Below are 20,124 nucleotides of genomic sequence, written 5' to 3'. Positions count from 1 at the left end.
GTTCCTGCTAGCCTAGGTGGAGGGTGGAGCTTCCAGGGGCTTCCTGTCCCCTGCAATGGCACTTACAGAGAGGTCTTGGCTCTGTATGGCAGAGGCTGGGAAGTCTGTGGGCCTCTAACCTGTTTTCCTGTTTTTAAAGCGACGTGCTGACCCAGAGGGCCAGGCTGCTGAGAGAAAACAATACACTGGAGAAGCAGAACGCAGACCTTCAGGCGATGCTGCAGCAGTACCTGCACTCCAAGGTGGGAAGCGGAGAGGCGGGGCCATGGGGGGCGGGGCCTGCGGCATCTCCATTCCAAGTGGGTGGAGGGCGGGACCCTGGGGGGCGGGGCCTGCGGCTGAGGCTGTGGCATCTCCATGGAGGGTGGAGGGCGGGGCTCTGGGGGGCGGGGCCTGAGGCTGAGGCTGTGGCATCTCCATTCCAAGTGGGTGGAGGGCGGGACCTTGGGGGGCAGGGCCTGAGGCTAAGGTGCCGACAGCATCTCTATTCCTAGGAGGGGCCCAGTGGTGGGTGGGGTGCTGTGGTTGACAAAGGATGCAGAGCCTCTTCCCCAGGGGCTAAGGGGGGTTTGGAGATGTGCAAGGGCAACAGTCACACCTCAGTTGGGAATAATTACCGGCAAGGCTGTGAATTTTACCTAAAGTCCCCTCCAGTCCCCTCCAGTCCCCTCCAGGCCAGCTAGGTTGTGCCTTTGATACTCAGCTGCTATGTGGCAGAGGCTGGAGGAGTCGGTGGGCCTCTAACGTGTTTAGTACCGCCCTGTTGGGATCACTTACAAACAACAACAAAAACAGTGCCAAAGCCAGAAGTAGCTTCCCAGCTTACAGAGGTCCTCATGTACATTTTCTTCAGTCCTAACACTATTCTACGAGGTTGATAGGCAAAAACTGTTCTCTCCATTGTACAATAAGGAGAAGCGGAACTCAGAGATTTGGGGAGGTGTTCAGAGCCCCAGGCTTCTTCTGCTCTGCCAGCCCAGCTTCCGTGGCCTGCGATATGACTGGGGTTTCCCTCGCATAAGACAGGGTGTTGGGCAGATGTGCTCTGATGGCATTTGTTTGTATCTGGCCAGAGGAGAAAGGAAAATCCTTCCCTCACAGCTGGGTGTACTCCGTGGCCACGGTGCATCATGACAAGACATACATGTGGGAGGTGACTGAGGCCGGCCTTGTGTCTAGGCATAGGGGATGTGTGGCTCCCACTCGGTCTCAGATCTAGACCCCACCAAGAAGGCAGAAAGTTGATCCTTAGCATCATGGTGGCCCCATGGCCTGTGCCAGGGATTGAATGGCTCCTGCTTTCTATGTACAGAGGATGGGGGTGAGGGGACTGGTATGCAATGAATGAAGAGCTGAAGGGACATATGGGAGAGATGGGGGAGATGAGGAACTCTACCAGAGGTTGCTGGCTAGAATGGAAGCCAAACAGGAAATCCTGGCTTGGCCCAGGAGGAAGACAGCCTCATGCTCCCTAAGACATCACTGGCTTTGGAGAGGAAATGCTTGCAGAGGCGTTGAGGTTCTGGGAGAGTCAGTATATGCACTTGGTTCTCCATTGCACATGAAGAAGAGAATCTGGAGCAAGGAAATAACCTCCACCACTTCTTTTTCAGATAAACTCTGAGCTGCAGGTACCTCCAACTCAAGTGTTCCGGCTGCCCACAAATTAGAGGCAAATCTGAGCTGGTGGTGATGCCAAAGCCAGCACCTACATATCTCCCAAGGACTTGGGACATCTTATTTTCCAGAGATGTGTGTATCAGTATTTCAGAATCAAGGAGCAAAAGTTGTTGCCTGTACCTATAGTTCTGATTAAACTCGTTTGAAGCTAAGGCAGTATCAATTTTAAAGAAGCAATGCCAGTTGGTCTGGTGAGACAGAGTCCACTGCCCTTTTCTGTGTGGTCTGAGGGTACTTTGTCCCTGAGTTGAGGTGGTGACCTTGGCTGAGTCTGGAGGCAAAGGGCTTCCGTCTTGCTTCTGTGGATGGAGGCTGGAACTGTGGGGCCTTGGTGGGGCCGTGAGGCTTCAGACGGTCCCTAGGCCTGCAGAGCCTTTTCAGCGCTTTGGAAGCCCCAGATCCACCCTGGCATGCCCTTCGGGTTATGGTGGTAGGCTTCTCCCATGGAAAATCTAATCAGGTAGCCCTGTGCCCCCGGCCCCCTTGAATGCTGGTCCCTGAGAAGCTACACAAGGGGTAACCTCTGGTACACCCCAGAGTAACTGCTGATCTGGTGGTGCCCTACAACAGAGGCTCATCTTCCAGTGGGCCAATGCAGGCTCTCAGCTCAGTGTTTACTTTAATTATTAAGAGGAAAAAAAATCACACTCAACAAAAACCAGCCAACAGAAACCCAGGTACAGGTATGGGACTGTAGTTCGAGTGCCTATTCCTGGCTGGGGTTGCAGGGCAGGAAGGCACAGGGGGCTGCCTTCAGGGATGGGGGAGCCCAGGGGTCACTGGCAATACTCCTTTCCCAGCTTGTGAACTCTCCCCTGGGCAGAGAAAGCCCTGTGAAGGGTGGAAACCTACAGGCCATGCATCTGGGAAGGAGGAGGAGCAAGTGGAGTAGGGGCAGGAGCAGCTGCTGCCACAGCTGCAGGGTCTGTGGGTGGGCCATGCGTGGCTCAGCCATGCCCACCATTGCAGAGCAAAGAAGGATGGTATCGCCTCTGTTCTCAAGGTGCAGATGGGCGGTGATATACTTTGCTCATTTCATCTTCTGGAAGCCATATTCCCTGGTTAATTTCATGAATGCTTTTACCAGACTTGGAAGGCCCAGGGGGAGGGCTGGGGTGGCTTCTTCAGCAGGGTGGTATCTTAACAAGATGGGGCAAGAGGGGGCATGTTCTAGGTCTCCACCCTTTGCTAATATGCCCCTGCCACAGGAGGATCTGAGGAGCAGGACCAGACAAGCAGAAGACTGGGGGAGGGAGAGGAGAAGGGGAGACTATGGGTAGCAGGCAGGCTCCAGGCCTAAGGCTCTCAGGATGGGTGGGGGCCCCTCAGGTTCCATGAGGGAATTGGGAAAGAGTTGGGGAGCTAGAGGGAGGGGCCTTCACGCCCCAATGAGCTTCTTAACCATGTAGCCGGGGAGGCTGTAGAGGAAGAGGGCCAGCATGAGCAAAGCCAGCAATGCCAGGATGATCTTGATGATGAGCCACTTGTAGCGGGTGCAGATGAGGTACTTGATGGACTTGAGAGGGTTTAGGAACCAGACAAAGGCTGTGTCAGGCCGACTGGAGAAAGAAGCAGAAAGAGGCTGCTCAGGCAATGGATGCAAGCTGCCCTCCACAGGACTCCTAGCCCCTCTGTCCTTCCCTGTCCTACAGTCCCTGGTAGAGCTTCAAGCCCCAGAGTCTGGGCAGAGAGCCCCTATCTGTGCACAGATCTGCTGATGCCAAAGCTTGGTCCTTCGCAGGGGACCTCTGCTGCCCCACTCTTCCCTAGACCTAGATGGCATTTTTTTTTTTTTTTTTTTGGCCAGTCCTGGGCCTTGGACTCAGGGCCTGAGCACTGTCCCTGGCTTCTTCCCGCTCAAGGCTGTAGCACTCTGCCACTTGAGCCACAGCGCCGCTTCTGGCCGTTTTCTGTATATGTGGTGCTGGGGAATCGAACCTAGGGCCTCGTGTATCCGAGGCAGGCACTCTTGCCACTAGGCTATATCCCCAGCCCCTAGATGGCATTTTTGGCAGGCCAAGGAGGCTAGCTGTCTAGCCTCAACCTGAATACATGCGGTGAGAGGAAGCTCGCTACCTGGAAAGCGGGTCTTGGTCTTGATGACTAGGCTGCTCTAGGGGTCAGTGGGCCCTTGTATTTAGCAGTTCATAGTATAGGCTTATGTTGTCCCATGTCCTCAGGAGATTGGTCTGGCTCAACCTCTTTTTTTATTTTCCCCCTCCTCCAGAACTGAGGTTTGGATTCAGGGCCTTGCACTTACTAGGCAGGCACTCTACCACTTGAGTCATACCACCATCCCTTTTATTATTCAGTCATTTTTCAGATAGGATCTTGTGTTTCTTGTGCAGGGCTGGTCTGGACTTTGATCTTTCTGCTTTCACCTCCCAAGTAGCTGAGATTGCGGGTATCAGCTACCATGTTTAAACTCAACTTTTTCTTTTCTTTCTTTCTTTCTTTCTTTTTTTTTTTTTTTTTTTTGGTGCCAGTCCTAGGGCTTGAACTCAGGGCCTGGGTGCTGTCCCTGAGACTTGAGCCACAGCCCTACTTTTTCTTTTCTGAGTAGTTTATTGGAGATAAGAGTCTCACTGACTTTTTTTTGCCCAGGCTGGCTTCAAATCGTGATCCTCAGATCTCAGCCTCCTGAGTAGCTAGGATTACAAGTGCAAGCCACCAGTTCCCAGCTCTTCTTTTCTGATGAACACAAATTTCTGTTCCCACCTGGCCCTGACAAACATCTGAGCAGCTCCAGCAAGACACTTTGCCCTTACCAACCTATCAACAAGCAGGGTGCCCACCCATCTTGTGCAGAGCTTCCTAGCTAAGCAGCACGTGGTAAGCTTTACTCTGTGCAGTTTATGTGACAAAAACAATAGGTTCCATAAGAAGTCAAGATATAAAATGAAAATATTGAATATGCTTTTTCAAACATACTGCCCCATCGAGTCCTGGCGGATGTGGCCTCCCCCCACACCTCCCCAGCGGAAATGGGTTGGTGGTAGTTCCTACTTCCTGGGGCTGGTGGCTGGTGAGATAACCAGGCGAGAGGCCATGGCGAGCTGGGTCTGCGCAGTGCTGCTCAGCCTAGATTGGGCACTCAATGTTTGGTTCGAGTGTGATGACTCTATGAGGGCATAACAGTTCCCGCTGACAGGAGCTGGCTAGACACGTCTCCTTTCCTTACCTACATCTCAGCTTCCTTCTGCCAATGATTTAAATCTAGGAGGGGTGGGGCTGGGAGGGGAAGCATTGTGTTTGTGGGACCTGAGGTTGGCCATTTGGCATCTAGGTTAGAGTCCCGGCTCTGTCCTAATTTGTGAGGTGGCCTTGGGTTAGTCGCTTAGCTTACCTTTCTAGCCAAGGTAAACATGGCAAATAGCCATTTCTCGTTCTGAGGATCTCTGATTCCTCTTTGAAAGCTTAAGAGTTGTTGTGTATATTTGAGTGAGCTTTTGGATTTGTGCTATGTGCGTGCATGCGCGCATGTGTATGTGCACATGCACGTGCTTCTGCTGTGTGCATGGGTGTTGTACATGTTGGCCAGCCTTTGATCCAGAGGTGGAAGGGGAAAGTACCAGACCCGGAAGGCTGAGGGGCTCAGGCCCCGAGGATCTTCTTGGCCAGGTAGCCCGGCAGAGAGTAGAGGAACAGGGCGAGCAGGAGGAGCAGCAGCACGAGCAGCAGCAGTTTGAGCAGTAGCCAGCGGTAGGTGTGCCACAGGAAGTAGCGGGCTGACTTGAGAGGATTCAAGAACCAGATGAAGCTCGTGTCGGGCCGGCTAGAGCACCGGGGAAGAGTAGGGAGAACACAGAGAAAGGACAGGAGGGCAGGGGGCCCGGTGTGGTAAGAGGCCCCGCAGCTGATGGGAAAGAAAGCCCATGGGCTGACTGTGCGGAATTCAGGCACCTCCAGGGCCATCTAGGTGGGCTGGGGCCCTAATGTCACCAGTGGGAGCTCTTGATCTTATACACACTATGAAGCGCTGTGTGGGGCCTTTCCTGGGGGAAGGACCCCCTTCCTATGCACACCGTCTCTCCTCTGGTTCAGAGAATGGAGGCGAGATTCAAGGATGAGCGGGGAGGGGAGGGGGCTTCCCTCCGGTGCAACTGTGGCCCAGGAAAGGACAGAGAGGGTGCCTGGGGAGAAGATCAGAAGGCCTGGCCCCCTTCCCTGCCCCCTCCACACCATGAGGCAGGGTGGCTGGGCACCTTGCACATAGGACACTCACTTGGGTTTCTCTAAGGGGTCAGGCTCATTTCGGGCCAGGCCTACTGGATTCTTCTCTGCCTCCTCTGCTGTCAGTAAGTGCAGCTCAGCCTCCACTTTGCCCTGCAGAAAAGCACAGGGAAGTCCAGTGCCTGGGGCCAGCCTGAGCACCCCAGCACGGCCCAGGCAGAAGGTTGTACCCACCCACCGTGAGCTCAAACTCATCATTCTCATCGCGGGCCAGGAGGGGCCACCAGCCTTTGACACGCTTCTGCTTGAAGATGGAAACCAGGGGCACATCCACTTCCCCCGTGGCCATCTCCATGGTGCACTGCTTGGCTGTCTTTGCACCGCGGGGGAACCGGTTCAGGTCCAGCTCGATGGCCCCTGTGGCAAGCTGAGAGTCAGACCTGGGTGACCCTGGCAGGAGTATCGCTGGCTGCCTTGGCACATGGTTGGCTGGGTATAGATGCCCTAGCACTTTCCTGTCCCTCTGTCTCACACGCTCTTCCCCTTCTAAGGCCCTTCCTTAGCCTGGTGGGGAGCAGGGGAGAGGGGTGTCTCTCCTGTCTACCACCCTGCTAGCCCCGTGCTGGCACAGCTCTCTGTGCATCTCACAAGCTTGCACATGAAGGTAAGGGTTTGGGGGAGGGGAATTTGGGGGTACAGAAGTGACATCTGTGGTCCAGGGAAATCTGATTCCCTTAGGGAGTATTCTTGAGCCTCCCCACCCCCAACAGCATTTTCTCCTCCTCAGTGTCCCCAGAAAACCCTTGTCCCAGTTATGACATTGAGGACCTCTGCTCCAGGGAGGGCCTGGGTGGGCAGGACCCCCTATCTGGTATTTCTGACTCTGAAGACTAAGTAGGGTCTACACCTGCACAGGGACCCTTGCCCCTCCCCACCCCAGCCCCTCAGTTTTGCTCCCCCTTGGCTCCTGCCCCACTCTGCACCCAGGAAGTCATCAGCAGAGAAGTGGTCAGCATCCCAGATCTGCAGGGTGAGCCGTGCAGGGATCTTGTACTCTGTCTCATCCCAGGAGAACATGGACTCCTTCTTAGAGATGACGATCTTCTCCTCTGCCGCCAGGTAGTCAAAGGGGAACAGGTAGCGCCAGTTGAAGTTGCCCTCACCAGTGAGGGAGTGGTAGTGGACGTCTGTGTCCTGCTTGTCCTCCTGCTGACCCTTTAGCCACCTGCTGGACAACGCACACTCCAGATCTGCGGTGACACCTGGGGGCCTCCTCCTACCCGGCCTCCCCTTCTTTCTTCATCACCCACCCTCGCACAAAAATGTCACTGGATTTCTCCCCAGTGAAGAAATCGTCATCCTCCAGAACCACCTCGTCTGTGTTCCACACGATGACCCGCAGCTCGTACCTGCACGGGACAAGAACACGGATCCGTAGATTGGGTTGGGTATTGTTCCAGATCCTGGGGCTGGGACAGTTAAGGGGGCTGGAGATGGGGTAGTGAGGGGAGACCTGGGGACTGGAGTTGGTAGAGGGCTAGAGGACAGCTAGGGGTCTGCCCCCTGGACCTAAGGTGAACAAGACTGTCAGACCCAAGCCCACAATGCTTTGGCTTCGGGGACAGCTAGTCTGGCTGGAAGAAGGACCCGAGCATGCTTCTGGACAAAGCAGCTAAGGATGGGGCTTGCAGAGGGGAAAGTCCTGGCTGCTGGGGTGGTAACGGCTGCCTCCAGGCTTTAGTGTTGGGTACACCGTTTATGTGTCTTAAGGCAGAAGTTCTGCTCTAGTACCAGGGGAACTTCTATAGTGAAGTCAGGTGGCCTAAAGTCTATGAATTCTATTTGCCTTTATGTCCTTGTTCCTAAAGAATGTTTTCCCCTTGAGGTTTAATTGAAATTATAAATGAGGCAGTTACTGTTTCAGCCATTAGTAGGATGAGTCACTACGAAAAAGGTCTGGGAACTAAAAAAGGTGGTAGTTCTCTGGAGTTACAGGCACAGACAACATGCTGGACAGTTGAGTTTGGTTGCCCCCTACTGATAGGTTCGGAAATAGCAGGCTCATGGCCTTAGGCTTCTTAGTTCAGGCAGAACTAGCTGGCTGCATCCCACGCAAAATGGTAAAGAAGGGCCCCTGGTTAAAAAACAAAATCATCAAGACTTCCAAGATGGAAATATTGGAGCATGAAAACAAGAAAAATGGCTTCTTGGATCCAAGCACTGAAGTTATCAGAGCTGACAACTCTGTCCTCCCAACTACAGAGGGGAGAAACCTGAGAAAGGACCCCAGTGGAAAAGTGGTCCAGCTAGAGTCCATCAGGAGAGGCAGATAGCATGGCTCCTCACTCAGAGCTCCTTCCTCCCCATCACCCCTTGCTCTGTGTGTGTGTGTGTGTGTGTGTGTGTGTGTGTGTGTATGTGTGTGTCTGTTTCTGGAAGTACTGTGTGTGATCATAGAAGGGTGTGGAAGAGCGTGTCTTCACATGGACTCGTCTTTATGAGAGCAGATGTGTAGGGTGTGCTAAGGTGTGGCTCATCTCGGTCACGACTGATAGAGGGAAGAGTTTGATGCCACTTCAGCAAATGGGGACCCACCCAGTACAGGCCTGGCAACTGATGGCGAAGCATGGTCTGCTTTCCCCTAGAAGGCTTGGCCACACCGTGGGCCTAGGGACTAGAACTGACCCAGGTCATCTGGGCATGCGCCTTCCAAGGAAGGACCGGAGCAGATGGGGTAGGGTGGAAGGGGACAGTTCAGACCCTTAGCAGCTCACTTCTTGGGCTTCCTGGGGGAGATGTCCAGAGGTGTCCCCGGGGCTGGCATGTCCATGGGAAACATGTCTACCCATAGCTCCAGGCGGCCCTGAGAAAGAGAGGGGTGTGGTAGAGTTTTCTTTTTGTCCACGTCTACTAAGGACTTTGCCTACATCTACTAAGGACTCAAATCATCAATGTCCATCTTTGGATGCCAGGAATTCCTATGGTGCCACTAGTAGCTGATCATGACTTCCAAGAGAGACATTTTGCTAATGTAACTCACTCAGAGAAGAGACATTTGCCAATAAAATAGACTTTGGTGGGACAGGCTGGATGGGTTCTCAGGAATGTAGCCAACAGCATTTCTACTTTTAGGGCCCAGGTTGAGAACCCCTCCACCCGGCTGGGTAGGCATTACCTGCTCAATGCCTGGTTTATCAGGGTTGAGCAATGGCCTGGTCTCCACGTGTTCCGGCACCAGGCGGCAGCCCACTCGGGGGATGTCTTCCCAATGCCTCAGGGCAGACAGAGCCACGTGCTCCTCTGTGGGCTTCTTCTGACCTGTGGGTGGTACTGGATCAGCCGCACACATGGGCTTTCCGTGTGCTCGGCTTTACGGGCACAAAGCTCTGAGCCCTCATCTGCCCACTTCCATTTTACTATTGGGGAGACTGAGGCACAGAGGGAGGAGTATCTTGTCCAAGGTCTCAGTTGGCCCATGGCCCACAGAAGTCTGTTCCTTTGGTTCCCCCTGCTTGGGGAGGCTGAGCAGAGGATCCCACTGTGAGAGGTGACGGGGAGGGGATAACCCACTTCTATCCCAGCACTGGGAGAAGGCCAAGTTCCCTAGTGTAGATTACCTCCTGGGAATCTGGGAAGTGCCTTATGGGAGAGGATCGGAGCCAGAGGGATCTGGGCCGATGCCTTCCCCTGGGACTTGCTGGATCTCAGTGTGCTTATCTGCAGAATGGGAGTAATCGCCCACTCCACAGGGATGAAGTGAGGAGAGAAGGCAGTGTGTGGGCAACTGGGATGTAGGGTGGGCAGAAGAGCAGCAACTGGGTAGACAGGAGGGAGCCCTGAGGTGTGGGGCAGAAAGTCACTAAGGTCCGTGCTAAGGAGGGCCCAGGCTGGGCCTACAGGTCCCTTTGGTTTTTGAAGGGGGGGGGTGGCTTCTGAAAGTTACCATTCTCATCCTCGATCTCCGAGGGCCCAGTGAAGACACGGTTGGCCACCTTCACTCTTCCAGGGGGTCCAAAGTGGGGGCCATCCACTTTGCCTTCTTTGCAGAGGCGGGTCAGTATCTGGCTGGGCTTCATGGGGTCCCTCCAGATATTGTAGCCGTGTCTGGGGGAGGGGCCACAGGCTTGAGGGGGTCTGGAGGGGTTACCCCGGGTACCAGCCTCTCTACAATCAGCTGTTGCCCAGGGCAGCAGGTGGGCTGTTAAAGGCTGTCCTGCTTCGGGACACAAGAACCAAAACCACCATGTGGTTTTTCTGGCTTTTTCAAAAGCTTCCATGAAGGCATAGGTAACTAGAGAGGGTAAGCCTGTAAATAGTGAATGCTGGCCATGCTCCCCAGAGGACTCAATCTTTCTGCTTCCTGCCCCTTGCTTTCCTTGTCCTGCCTCTTCTCTGTCCTAAAATTCTCCGGCCCTTTCTTTGCCTTGGAATAGGCTGTGCCCAGAGCCTAGTCAGGAGAAGAAATGACTGGGGCCTGAAACGATAAGTCCATCTAACTCAATCACTGTTTTGAATCTTGTCCTAAAATCAAGGTTGCAAGCAGGTGCCCCGCCCCCTCGCCAGTCCCTCCCTCTTCTGGTCACGCCCACCCCCACATGCCCAGCCCTCGCACATGGAGTAGGTCTGGGCGATGCCACAGGTGGCCCGGTGCTTGCTGTAGAAGCGGTTCTCCAGGTCTATCTTGGTTTCTCCAATGAGGTCGTCGGTGCCCACCAGGTCCCAGTCATACACAGCCACTGTCAGCATGGATTCCATGGGGAAAGAGGCCTCGATGTCGAAGGACCTGGCGGGTGCAGGTTAGAGAGTGGTTGAAGGTTGGGGTGGAGGGTGGGTGAGCAGGGTCTGGTCTGGGGAGGTGAGGCTTACTTCCCAAACACAGGGTTGAGCTGCTTGGAGATGTAGTTCTCCTTGTCTCGGATGTCGGTCTTGCCTAGCCGAATGGCGATGTATGGGTCAGCTTTGCCATTGATGTCAGCTGGGTGTAGGTCAGTGGCCTGTGGTGGGGTGGGGTGGGTGGGTGCTGAGCAGACTCCCAAGGGTCTCATCCTGTCCCTGAGAGGCCCTTGGTGTTGAGAGGTGGGGACAAGAGCCCTGGAGCCATGCTGTGTGTCCCTAGATAAGTTGCTATCACTGTGTGGGCCTTCATTTCCTTCTCTAGAAGGCGGGAACCAGCCTAGATCTCCTCCCTACCTCATACTGTTGATCTTCACCTGCTTCCAGAGACCACCCCCCACCCCTCTCCCCGGAGGCCGGTGGGGTGTGTGTGAAGGAAGTCTCACCCGGACCACATAGACGCGGACCAGCACGTTGATGGGGTCATTGCTTGGGAGGCTCTGGAACATGCCGTAGGTGGGGTCATAGCCGGCTTCCCGGGCCACGTCGTCTGGGAGTGGCACTTTGTACACACACAGGGAGCCCTGCGGAAGGCGAGCTGGGTCAGGTGGCAGGTTCTGAACTGAGGGCAAGCAGGATGATGAAACGAGCTAAGAGCTAGTTTCTGGAAGGCCTAGACAGGTTTTTAACCCTCCAGCTAGCTGTCAGATCCTTGGTGGGAGCAGCGGGTGGGGCAGGGGGCGGGGGGGGGTGTGCAGAGGGGACAGCAACATGAGGTGGTTGGGAGGCAGCAGGAGGTTGGGTTGTACTCCATCTGACCTTGAACCTGCCCACGATACGTTCCTCCTCAGTGGAGCTGTCCTCATCATCCCCCGTCTTGCCTCGAAGCAGGTTGAAGGTGTGCAGCCAGTCTTCAAAGTTGTCGAACTCCGCCTCTAGTTCCTTGGGGTACACCTGAGCCAGACCAGTGCCTCTAGTGATGTCCACGGGCTTTCATCCTGCCCCCTCTGCCACCTCCCAGACCCTCACCTTGAGCTCATCGATTTTGGGTTTCTTCTTTTCAGTGGTCTCGGGTCCTTGGCTGGGGCCAGGGTTCTGGGCTCTCTTCTTTTTCTCCTCTTTGGCAGCCCTGGCCTTCTCTTTGCCCTTCATTGGCCCCTTCTGGCCTGTTGACAGGGAGCAGCAATGAGACTCCAGTCAACTTCGGAGGAGGTGAGGCCCAAATGACCAGACCACCAAAGTTCAGGACTCAGCTTTATGACTCTTCAACTTCCAAGTCTCAATGCATAGTGTGCACCGTGCACGCGCACTGTGAGACACAGACAGTGGGTCTGCCTGGGAGTGCAGGTGCATACTGCTGCCTGCCCTTCAGCAGAGCAGGCCAGGGAAGGAGCCAGGTCTAGAGGTAGAAGGCCTCTCATGGTGCTGACGCTGGCTGACGCTGGCCCGTGTTCTGTTCCATCTAGCCACACTCTACTTGTCCACCGTATTAACAAGATCACCATGCATTAGCATCTTCCAAACCATATCCATGCAACACCAGATGTAGGTGGTGATGGGATCTTTAGGAGAAAGGGTATTAGTGGAATAAGTTGGAGAAGCAGTGTATATGGTATCTTCCTTTTAGAGATGGATCTGCATATTAAAGGCTCTGAGAAGTCCTACACTAAAGGAATCTGTTTAAGCCAGCATTTCTTGAACTGATTGGCCCACAGAACCCTTTCTTCTCCAGAGTAGCTGTTTATATTGTTCCGTGGGAAAAAGTTTGGAAGCTGATGAGTGGGGTGAGTTGGGAGATCCATTTCAGCTGTGCACCTCTAAACATCTGTCTATTGCTCGGTTGCTGAGCAGGCTGGTCAGGGTTAGAAGCAGTTCTATATTTAAGCTTTTACCTGATCCCAGAAACCCAGTCTAGGGCCAGGGAGGGGAACAGAGAGAGCCAGGGCCCAAGGCTCACCCTCATTGTTGTCCATTTCCTCCTTCTCTTCCAAATCAGTCCCAGAGGCCTCTTGTTGCCGAAGTTGCTGCCAAAAGACAAAGTGGCCTCCCTCACTCCCCAGGGCCTTGCTTTGCTGTTGGGATCACATGGTGCCCTAAGTATCTATCACACATTCATTCTGCCAGCCATGGCCTCCTATCCCTGGGCGGCCACGGCACCTGGCACAGTGACACGGAAGGTGGACTGGACCACCAGCTCCAAGGAAGTGAATTTTGAGTGGGGACTTTAGGAGTGTGAGCAGGAGGGGCCAGCTCTGGATGAGGGCTGTGGAGAAGGATCTGGAGAGGAGGGTATGAGTGGGGACTCCATTCCTTCTCAGCCCCAGGCCCTCCCAGGCCTCACCTCCTTCATAGTGTCGATGGAGGAGAAGTACTTGGACCACCAATCCAGCATGCTCTCATCCGGCTCCTCTTCCTCCGGCTCTTCTGAGGTACCCTTCTTTTTTTTCTTCTTCTTCTCCTTTTCATCCTCAGCCTGAGGGTTGGCCAGGCCTATAGTGCTGGAGACTCCTCAACTCCCTGCACTTCCCTAGAGCCCTGAGGAATCCCGAGTCCTCCCCCATGGACTTGATCCTCCGCTCTGGGAAGGCCCTGGGCTCCACAATGGATGCTCTATGGGGCCACCACTGTCAAAGGGGGCAGGGCTTTGTTCTGTGGAGGAGGAAGCCAGGCCCCCCCTGTGAGGTCCATGACCCGCCCACATGAGCCACTGGCCAAGGCAGTATTGGCGCTCAGGGATAGGGGATCACTAAGTCCCAGGACTGGGGTCTCTGGCTTGATGACTGACTCCAGGGTGGGGTTGTCTCACCCCAAGGCTTTCGCACAGTCCTTGCACTCACCACATCCACTTTGATGACAGCATCAGAGTTCTACAGAGGGGGACCAAGGAGACAGAACAGGATTAGCCACTGATAGAGCAGGCAGTGGCCCAGCCCAGAGAGGGTGTGGGCAAGGTTGGAGCTATCAGGAAGCGTGCAGGGATGGATGCCCATTGCATGCTGACAAGATCACCGCGTGCTGCCTGGTGAGGTTGCCAAGGTCTGCTTCTAGGCTGCTGTTGACATTTCTGCAGGCTCGCTACAGAGGGAAGGCTGCCCACTAGAATCACCAGGGGGCTTTGACAAGTGATTAAGGTAGGCACCACCGAGTCTGTAGGTAAGGGATGGTGTTGATAGCTCACATTTGTAACCCTAGCTACTCAGGAAGCTGAGATATGAGGTTGGAGCTGGAAAGTTGATAAGACTGTTATCTCCAATTAATCACACAAAAAAAGCCAGAAGTGGAGTTGTGGCTCAAATGGTAGAGCACCAGCCTTAAGTTAAAAAAGCACCACGCCCTGAGTTGAAGCCCTAGTACCCAAATGCATTGTGCATGTACACACACACACACACACACACACACACACACACACTCACAAAGCAGAACTCCAACAACCTGGAGACGGGAAGTGACTTGAATAAGCAGGGTTGCTGAGCGAGATCAGGATGGGTGTGAGGACAGCGATGTTTGTAAACGTGGCTGACTTCACTTTATTCTTTCTCCCTCACCAAGGCAGATGAAGTGGCCACACACACACACACACACACACACACACACACACACAACTGGCAGTGCTCTGTCTTGTGCACATGCACACACATGCATGCACACATGCACCTGAGAGTGTCAGAATGAGTTGTGTACACAGGGTGTGTGGGCCCACAATAACCACTTGGTTCTCGCGGGGTGCATGGGCCTGGCTTGTGATGTGTTGTTACACGCACGTGTGTGTTCCTGGCTGGCACAGGACTGACCCACCGGCCTTACCGCGTCCAGCTTCACCATGGTCTCCAGCTTCTTCACAGGCACCTCAGGTTCCATGCTCACCACAACCTCCCCTGTGGGGTGAGAGGAGGGGCCCCCATTGCACAGCACATGGCAGCCCCGGAGAAGCCTGACTGGACAGACAGACAAACAGACGGACAGAGGAGGAGCAAAGGCATAGTGAGAGTCAGGGAAACAGGCAGAGTGGGAGCCTAAAGCTGATTCTAGAGCTTTCTAAAGGAAGAGAAAGGCCAGTTGCAAGGAGGGAGAAAATGAGCTAGAGAGAAGAGTGAGCCACTGGCAGGGGAGAGGGAGGCAGACAGCAGAGCCCTGGAGGGAGGTGAGAAGGAGGGCTAGGTCTTCCCCAGAGGGGGTCGCCCGCCTTCAGCCTTTGCGGAGCCTGTCCAGCGCTGGCCTCGCTGGCTCTGGAGAAAGGAGCAGCCCTGGGCAACCCTTTTTGGTGCCCAGAACGGGAGTCTGCTTTCTTGCCCCCTTCCTACAAGCTCACAGGGATGGCCCCCAGGGAATCTGTGGCTGCTTGCACTGAACTGTGAGCCCGAACCCTCTGGGGAGCAGGGGGAGCCAGGTCTGGGCTGTGGGTGCGGCCCTACCCGTGGTGTTCCAGTTGGGAGCTGAGCGATCAGGGGGCCGATAGATGAAGCGCCGCAGAGAGCTGACAGCGTGAGAGCCCACCAGGGTGTAGCGGCCGAACGCCCTGCAGTCCACCACACGGATGTTTAAGGGCGGGTGCAGTAGCTCATTCTCTGGGAGGTCCTGGGGGTGATGGGGCACCCAGCTTGAGTCTCAGGGGAGAGGTCAGGGGAGCACCAAGTCACACCACACCCAGCCCTATCTACTTCTGCCTGGGCCGGCACTCACCACTTCAAACCACTTGACCAGGGTGCTGAAGTTGGGGTTCTTCTTGTAATTGTGGATCAGTGATGACTGTACCCCCTTCCCTGCACACTCGATGTCCACCCGTGGCCGGTCTACCTGAGCCAGGTTGACTCGTTTCAGGTCCCGCAGCCCCCAGAACAGCACCTTGGAGAGGGTGGGGGGGGCACTCAGTGGAGGGAGCCAGCCAGTGCTGGCCGGGCAGGGCCACCTGGGAAAGACCCAGGCAGTGGGTGGGCAGAGGGGAAGGGCAGACTCCACTGGGCAGGGGAGGTGCCAGGAGAGGAGATGAGGTCTTTGGGTGAGGGTGGGTGTAGGGGAGCAGGGGGATCAGAGAAGACAAGAGATTTAGGGATAGTCCCGGATACAGTGTGGTCACTCCGTGAGATCAAGACAGGGCCTAGCCAGTGCGGGGAGCCTGAGTCTGCTGCTGGCTCCTGCAGTGACCTTGGTGGAGTCACTTCCCCTCCTGAAATTCAGGAGTGGGCTAAGGAAGCCGAAGGATTTCCCCACGCAGGGTGGCATGTGCACAGGGGCCCTGGGGTGGAGGGAAAGTGAGGGGCACAGGAAGTGGGAGAGAGGACACAGGGGGAGGCACGCAGGGCCCCACCTACCTCCACACGGTACTTGCTGAGCACAGGCCGGATGCCCACAGGCACGGGCATGATGGGCCCTCGGTCCAGGTCCACTGGGCCATTGATGGGAGGTAGGTCAGCTTTCCCTGATGGTCCAACCTAGGGGGTTGGGGTGTCATAGGTCACACACTGAGGAGCCCAGGAAGAGGGACCCTGTTTGCCATGAGATCCGGGGAGACAGGAAAGCTAGAGGACCCCAGTTCCCTGAGACCTTGCTCCCAGTTCAGTGGGGATGGGGGAGAGGTGCTGATGCACAAGGCCCCCTCCCCATGGCCCACCTGCAGAAGCTCAAAGGCAGCCAACAGGTCTCCAGCTGTGGCATTGCCACGGTAGATCTGATAGTATTCCAGCTGGGGTGGGAAGCGGGGTGGGCAGTATGCTTCGTCCGCCATCTTCACTAAGGGCTTGGCGAAGGTCCGGCCCATGAAATCAGCTTTGCCCTAACACAACCAACAAGTCAGATGGTTTTGAACCTTGTTTGCCAAAATGTTAACACTCTGATCTCTCTCTCTCTCTCTCTCTCTCTCTCTCTCTCTCTCTCTCTCTCTCTCTCTCTCTCTTCTTTCTCTCCCTCTCCCTTTCTCTTTCTTGCCTGAACTCAGGGCCTGGGTGCTGTCCCTGAGCTCTTTTGTTCAAGGCTAGTGCTCTACCACTTTGAGCCATAGCTCTACTTCCCATTTTTTGAGTGGCTAATTGGAGATCAGAATCTCACAGGGACTTTTCTGCCCCAGCTGGCTTCCAATTATGATCCTCAGACCTCAGTCTCCTGAGTAGCTAGGATTACAGGTGTGAGCCCCCAGAGCCCAGCTTGATCTCTCTCTTATGGGGGCAAATCAAACCACTAACTGCATGGTCAAAGCCAGCCAGTGCATGACAGAACCAGGACTCAGAACAGGAAATCAGGGCCCCCTGCTTCTAGTCTAGAGCTTTTAGTCACCCCAACAACTGGACTAATTTGTTTTAGGAAAGGTTGGTGGCTAACCCTGGGCAGGCTTACCTCCATCCTCCCTCCCTACTCCTTGTGGCTCTCATAGATTGTGCCTGGTGTGGGTGGGAAGTCGGGCCTTCTGGGGCAGAGGTTGGTGACAGCACTGCTGGCCCATGTCCTGAAGACACTGGGTACAACATGCCTGTGCAGGAGGCGGGGACATCCTGACCCAGCTCCAAGCCCCTGAGCCCCACAATGTGGGAAAGGTTCAGGTTGTAGTGGGCAGGAGGAGGAGGCACCTGCAGGGCTAGGTCAGCAGCCCAGACTCTTAGTTTCCCACAAAGCACTGGTCTAGGAGTAGCTGGACAGGTGGTTAACAGAACTTCTGTGCAGGTTGTTGGGTAGGGAGCCAGGGCAGATGTAATGCTGCTAGGGGGTCCTTGATGGGAATGTTCACTCGTACCATGGCGTCCTGGTCATAGATTTCAATGACGATGATGGGGGGATCGTCCCGCAACTCATGAGCCTCGCCATACAGCTCCAGGTTGTCAAATACCAACATCTGGTCCCAAGTGGGACACAGTGTCTCATTCAGCACCTGCAGCATGGGGTGGAAAATAGGGAGCAAGGGGTGGTGGTGGTGGGGAACGCATACTCCTAGTTAGGGGTCCCAGGGAACCCAGGGATCTCTGACTTTTAAGGGGGTCTGCCTCCAGTGCCCTGCCTGTCTTTTCTGCCTTGTGGGTAGAGATCTGGTTGAAGCCAAGGTCTTTGTCCCTTTAAAGGCCTCCCAGTATTTCCAAAGGCAGAGGCTCTTCCCTGCCAGGTCCTCACCTCGGTGCACTGGCTCTGATTGATGAAGAAGACCCGGGCAAAGGGGTCAGAGAGACCGCTGCTGTCAGCAGCAAAGAGGCTGCGGGCTTGGTACATGTGGGCTCGGAGTTGGAAGGCCTGCTTCTCTGTGGGGAAGAGTGGGTTGAGGCGTGGTAGCAGGCAGACCCTTAGACCCTCCTGGGGGTGTACCTGGGGCAGAGCAGCTGGTCGAGGCCCAGGAGGCCTTACTCACTGGTATAGACCAGGCTGACGGGCGGGAAGGAGTGCAGGCCCAGGCCCTGGGCTGCCTTGACTTCCTCAAAGCCGCAAGGCAGGCCACACAGGAAGTCCTTTCGCTGCTTACTGAGGCCCAGCCACAGGTAGAGCTCTAGCTTGGCCTGCACCGTCCAACCTGCTGAGCCGAAGCCCCGCTTCCCTGGCAGCTGGAGACAGGCTTGGGGTCACCGGGAACCCCAGGGTGCACAGGTGGGGGAGGGCCAAGGGGCTCATGGAGGTCAGAGCTGTGCCTGACCCTTCACAGCCATCCCACCGAGCTGGGCTGGGCTGGGAGATCTGGGGGTGGGGGTGGGGATGGCCAGGGTGGGCTCCAATCCTCTGAACACCATGCTAGTTAAGGGCTCTACCCCACAGCGCAGGGCCGCTTAGCACCTTGAGGAAGAGGGTCTTGACCTTGGCACAGTCCTTGCCCAGTTCCTCCTCCACGATGGAGAAGAGCAAATCTTTGGAAGGCACCCGGGCGTAGGCGATTCGCTTGTTGTTATTCATCATCCAGATGAAGACATCCGGGATGCTGTGTTGGGGCTGGGGGCAGGACCGAGGGGGCACAGGTCAGGGAGATCTAGCCTTCCCAGGTGGCCCCGAGTCTATTTGGTCACCGAGGGTCAGGCCTAGAGAAGGAACAGGGAGCCTGGGAGAAAGAGTCTCTTGATTGAGACTCCCTCCCCACCCCCCTCAGCTCTGAGCCCAGTGCCACTGGAGCAGGAGAGGCCACCTGGGGGTCTGGCCAGCCCCTGCCTATGCTGCCCTGCCCCTGTGCTCCCACCTCATCTGCCAGGAAGCGCAGCTTCTGCAGGAAGTTCTGGCACAGCCTCAGCTTGTCCCGTACTGTGTGCCGTTTCACCTGAGCACGCAGGCTCTTCGCCTGCTGCCCCATGCTTTCCTGTAGGGAAGGGTACCAAGTCTCAGTCAGCTACGGGCCGGGGGCCACCTAGGCCACTGTTTAGGAGATTCGGATCCCAGAGTAAATGTCCCCTGGTCACCAGCAAACCCCCTCTTCAATCTCAGGGTCCAGCTGCGTCCTCACCAGCTCCCTCATGCAGGACTTGAGGCGCTCCCGGTCCAGCCTGGTGTGGGATGAGTGGCCCTGGTCCTTGTCAGCGAGGGAGAGGAAGCGGCTGGGAATGGAGACAGGGCTTAGCTGGGGGGAGGGGGGGCACCTCCTCTGCCCAGCCCAAGCTAGGAAACCCCCCTCCCCCTCCTCTCCTCTCCCCTCCTCCCTCCCCCCTCTCACTGGCAGCCACAGCTGAGCTCCTCCAGCACACCCCGCAGCCGGCGCTCCGGGTAGGACTTCTCTGTTTTGATCATTTCCTGCACATCATTCAGGCCTTCTTCCTGTAAACCAGGAGTGAGGGTGCAGGCTGGGCCATGACCCTCCCCTACTCCCTAGGTGTCCCCTCTCCATTCCTAGAGGGAAGGAAGGATCTGGAACCTTTTTCTCTAGGGCCATTCCCCATTTATCACAAGGAAGCGATCAAATCCTCGGATTCTGTGGTGGATCCTTTGACTGGGTATGGTGGTCCTGCCGGGGCCTTCCTGCAGTCCCCGCCCTACCCAAGACAAGCCTCCTGACGGACACCCCATCCCTCCAGAACCCCAGCCTGGCCCTGACCAGCTTGTCAGCAATGTGGTCCATGATGTTGGCATTGTAGAGGCGGCGGCGCTGGTCGGGCCACCAGCTCTTGATGTAGATGCAGGGCTTGCGCTCCAGGTAGGGCAGGTGGAAGTAGTTCCTATGGGGATGCAGGGGAGGTTGAGGGCCGGGAAGGCCAAGGCCTTGGGGGCTGGGGTGTGGGTGTGGCCCACCTGTCAGTGATCTGGGGCCTCATGGGGGGTGTGGAGGACACAGAGGCCAGGTCCCCGCTGTCGTCACCCTCGTCATCACTGGAGTTCTGGATCAGGTCCACTTCTTCCTCGTCCCCGGGCTCCTTCCGGGGCCGAGGCCGCTGGGGTCTCGCGAGGCCGTCCACTTCATTCCCATAGTTGCCTGGGGCACAGAACGGGGTGTCAGAGAGCCTAGAGTCCTTTCCCCAACGGGCCTTGTCTACTATTCAATCCAGGTATTGAGGC

At 55.8% G+C, this 20,124-nt stretch overlaps 2 protein-coding genes across 7 annotated transcripts in view; one reads left to right on the top strand and one right to left on the bottom strand.

Moving 5' to 3' along the window:
- Positions 1-1,719, top strand: part of Drc1 (dynein regulatory complex subunit 1) — a 39,481-nt gene extending 37,762 nt beyond the window's left edge. For both annotated transcript variants that reach the window (XM_048353283.1, XM_048353282.1), the window contains 2 exons: positions 140-242; positions 1,614-1,719. In XM_048353283.1, the coding sequence (XP_048209240.1) occupies positions 140-242; positions 1,614-1,670 (160 nt within the window). In that variant the 3' untranslated portion in view covers positions 1,671-1,719. The remainder of the gene's footprint in view (positions 1-139; positions 243-1,613) is intronic.
- A 1,339-nt stretch (positions 1,720-3,058) lies between these two features.
- Otof (otoferlin) overlaps positions 3,059-20,124 on the bottom strand; it is an 85,516-nt gene continuing 68,450 nt past the window's right edge. For 2 of the 5 annotated variants that reach the window (XM_048353612.1, XM_048353614.1), the window contains 30 exons: positions 19,861-20,041; positions 19,667-19,787; positions 19,289-19,389; positions 19,082-19,172; positions 18,821-18,937; positions 18,427-18,579; positions 18,011-18,200; positions 17,779-17,903; positions 17,408-17,542; positions 16,295-16,456; positions 15,996-16,115; positions 15,367-15,528; positions 15,099-15,261; positions 14,491-14,561; positions 13,524-13,553; positions 13,028-13,159; positions 12,644-12,710; positions 11,716-11,852; positions 11,506-11,640; positions 11,133-11,270; positions 10,720-10,847; positions 10,466-10,636; positions 9,797-9,957; positions 9,029-9,171; positions 8,628-8,716; positions 7,164-7,262; positions 6,837-7,078; positions 6,092-6,270; positions 5,906-6,006; positions 3,059-3,239 (listed from right to left, as the gene is read on the bottom strand). In XM_048353612.1, coding sequence (XP_048209569.1) covers positions 3,059-3,239; positions 5,906-6,006; positions 6,092-6,270; positions 6,837-7,078; positions 7,164-7,262; positions 8,628-8,716; positions 9,029-9,171; positions 9,797-9,957; positions 10,466-10,636; positions 10,720-10,847; positions 11,133-11,270; positions 11,506-11,640; positions 11,716-11,852; positions 12,644-12,710; positions 13,028-13,159; positions 13,524-13,553; positions 14,491-14,561; positions 15,099-15,261; positions 15,367-15,528; positions 15,996-16,115; positions 16,295-16,456; positions 17,408-17,542; positions 17,779-17,903; positions 18,011-18,200; positions 18,427-18,579; positions 18,821-18,937; positions 19,082-19,172; positions 19,289-19,389; positions 19,667-19,787; positions 19,861-20,041 — 4,025 coding nt within the window. Of the gene's footprint in view, positions 3,240-5,252; positions 5,456-5,905; positions 6,007-6,091; positions 6,271-6,836; positions 7,079-7,163; positions 7,263-8,627; positions 8,717-9,028; positions 9,172-9,796; positions 9,958-10,465; positions 10,637-10,719; positions 10,848-11,132; positions 11,271-11,505; positions 11,641-11,715; positions 11,853-12,643; positions 12,711-13,027; positions 13,160-13,523; positions 13,554-14,490; positions 14,622-15,098; positions 15,262-15,366; positions 15,529-15,995; positions 16,116-16,294; positions 16,457-17,407; positions 17,543-17,778; positions 17,904-18,010; positions 18,201-18,426; positions 18,580-18,820; positions 18,938-19,081; positions 19,173-19,288; positions 19,390-19,666; positions 19,788-19,860; positions 20,042-20,124 lie in introns of those variants that run through there. The other 3 variants (XM_048353610.1, XM_048353609.1, XM_048353613.1) reach the window with 3 other exon arrangements.

This window comes from Perognathus longimembris, chromosome 8 (assembly GCF_023159225.1).
Source record: "Perognathus longimembris pacificus isolate PPM17 chromosome 8, ASM2315922v1, whole genome shotgun sequence".
Classification (NCBI taxonomy): Eukaryota; Metazoa; Chordata; class Mammalia; order Rodentia; family Heteromyidae; genus Perognathus; species Perognathus longimembris.
Note: the sequence above shows the minus strand (reverse complement) of the source record. Positions and strands in the feature narration are given on the sequence as shown.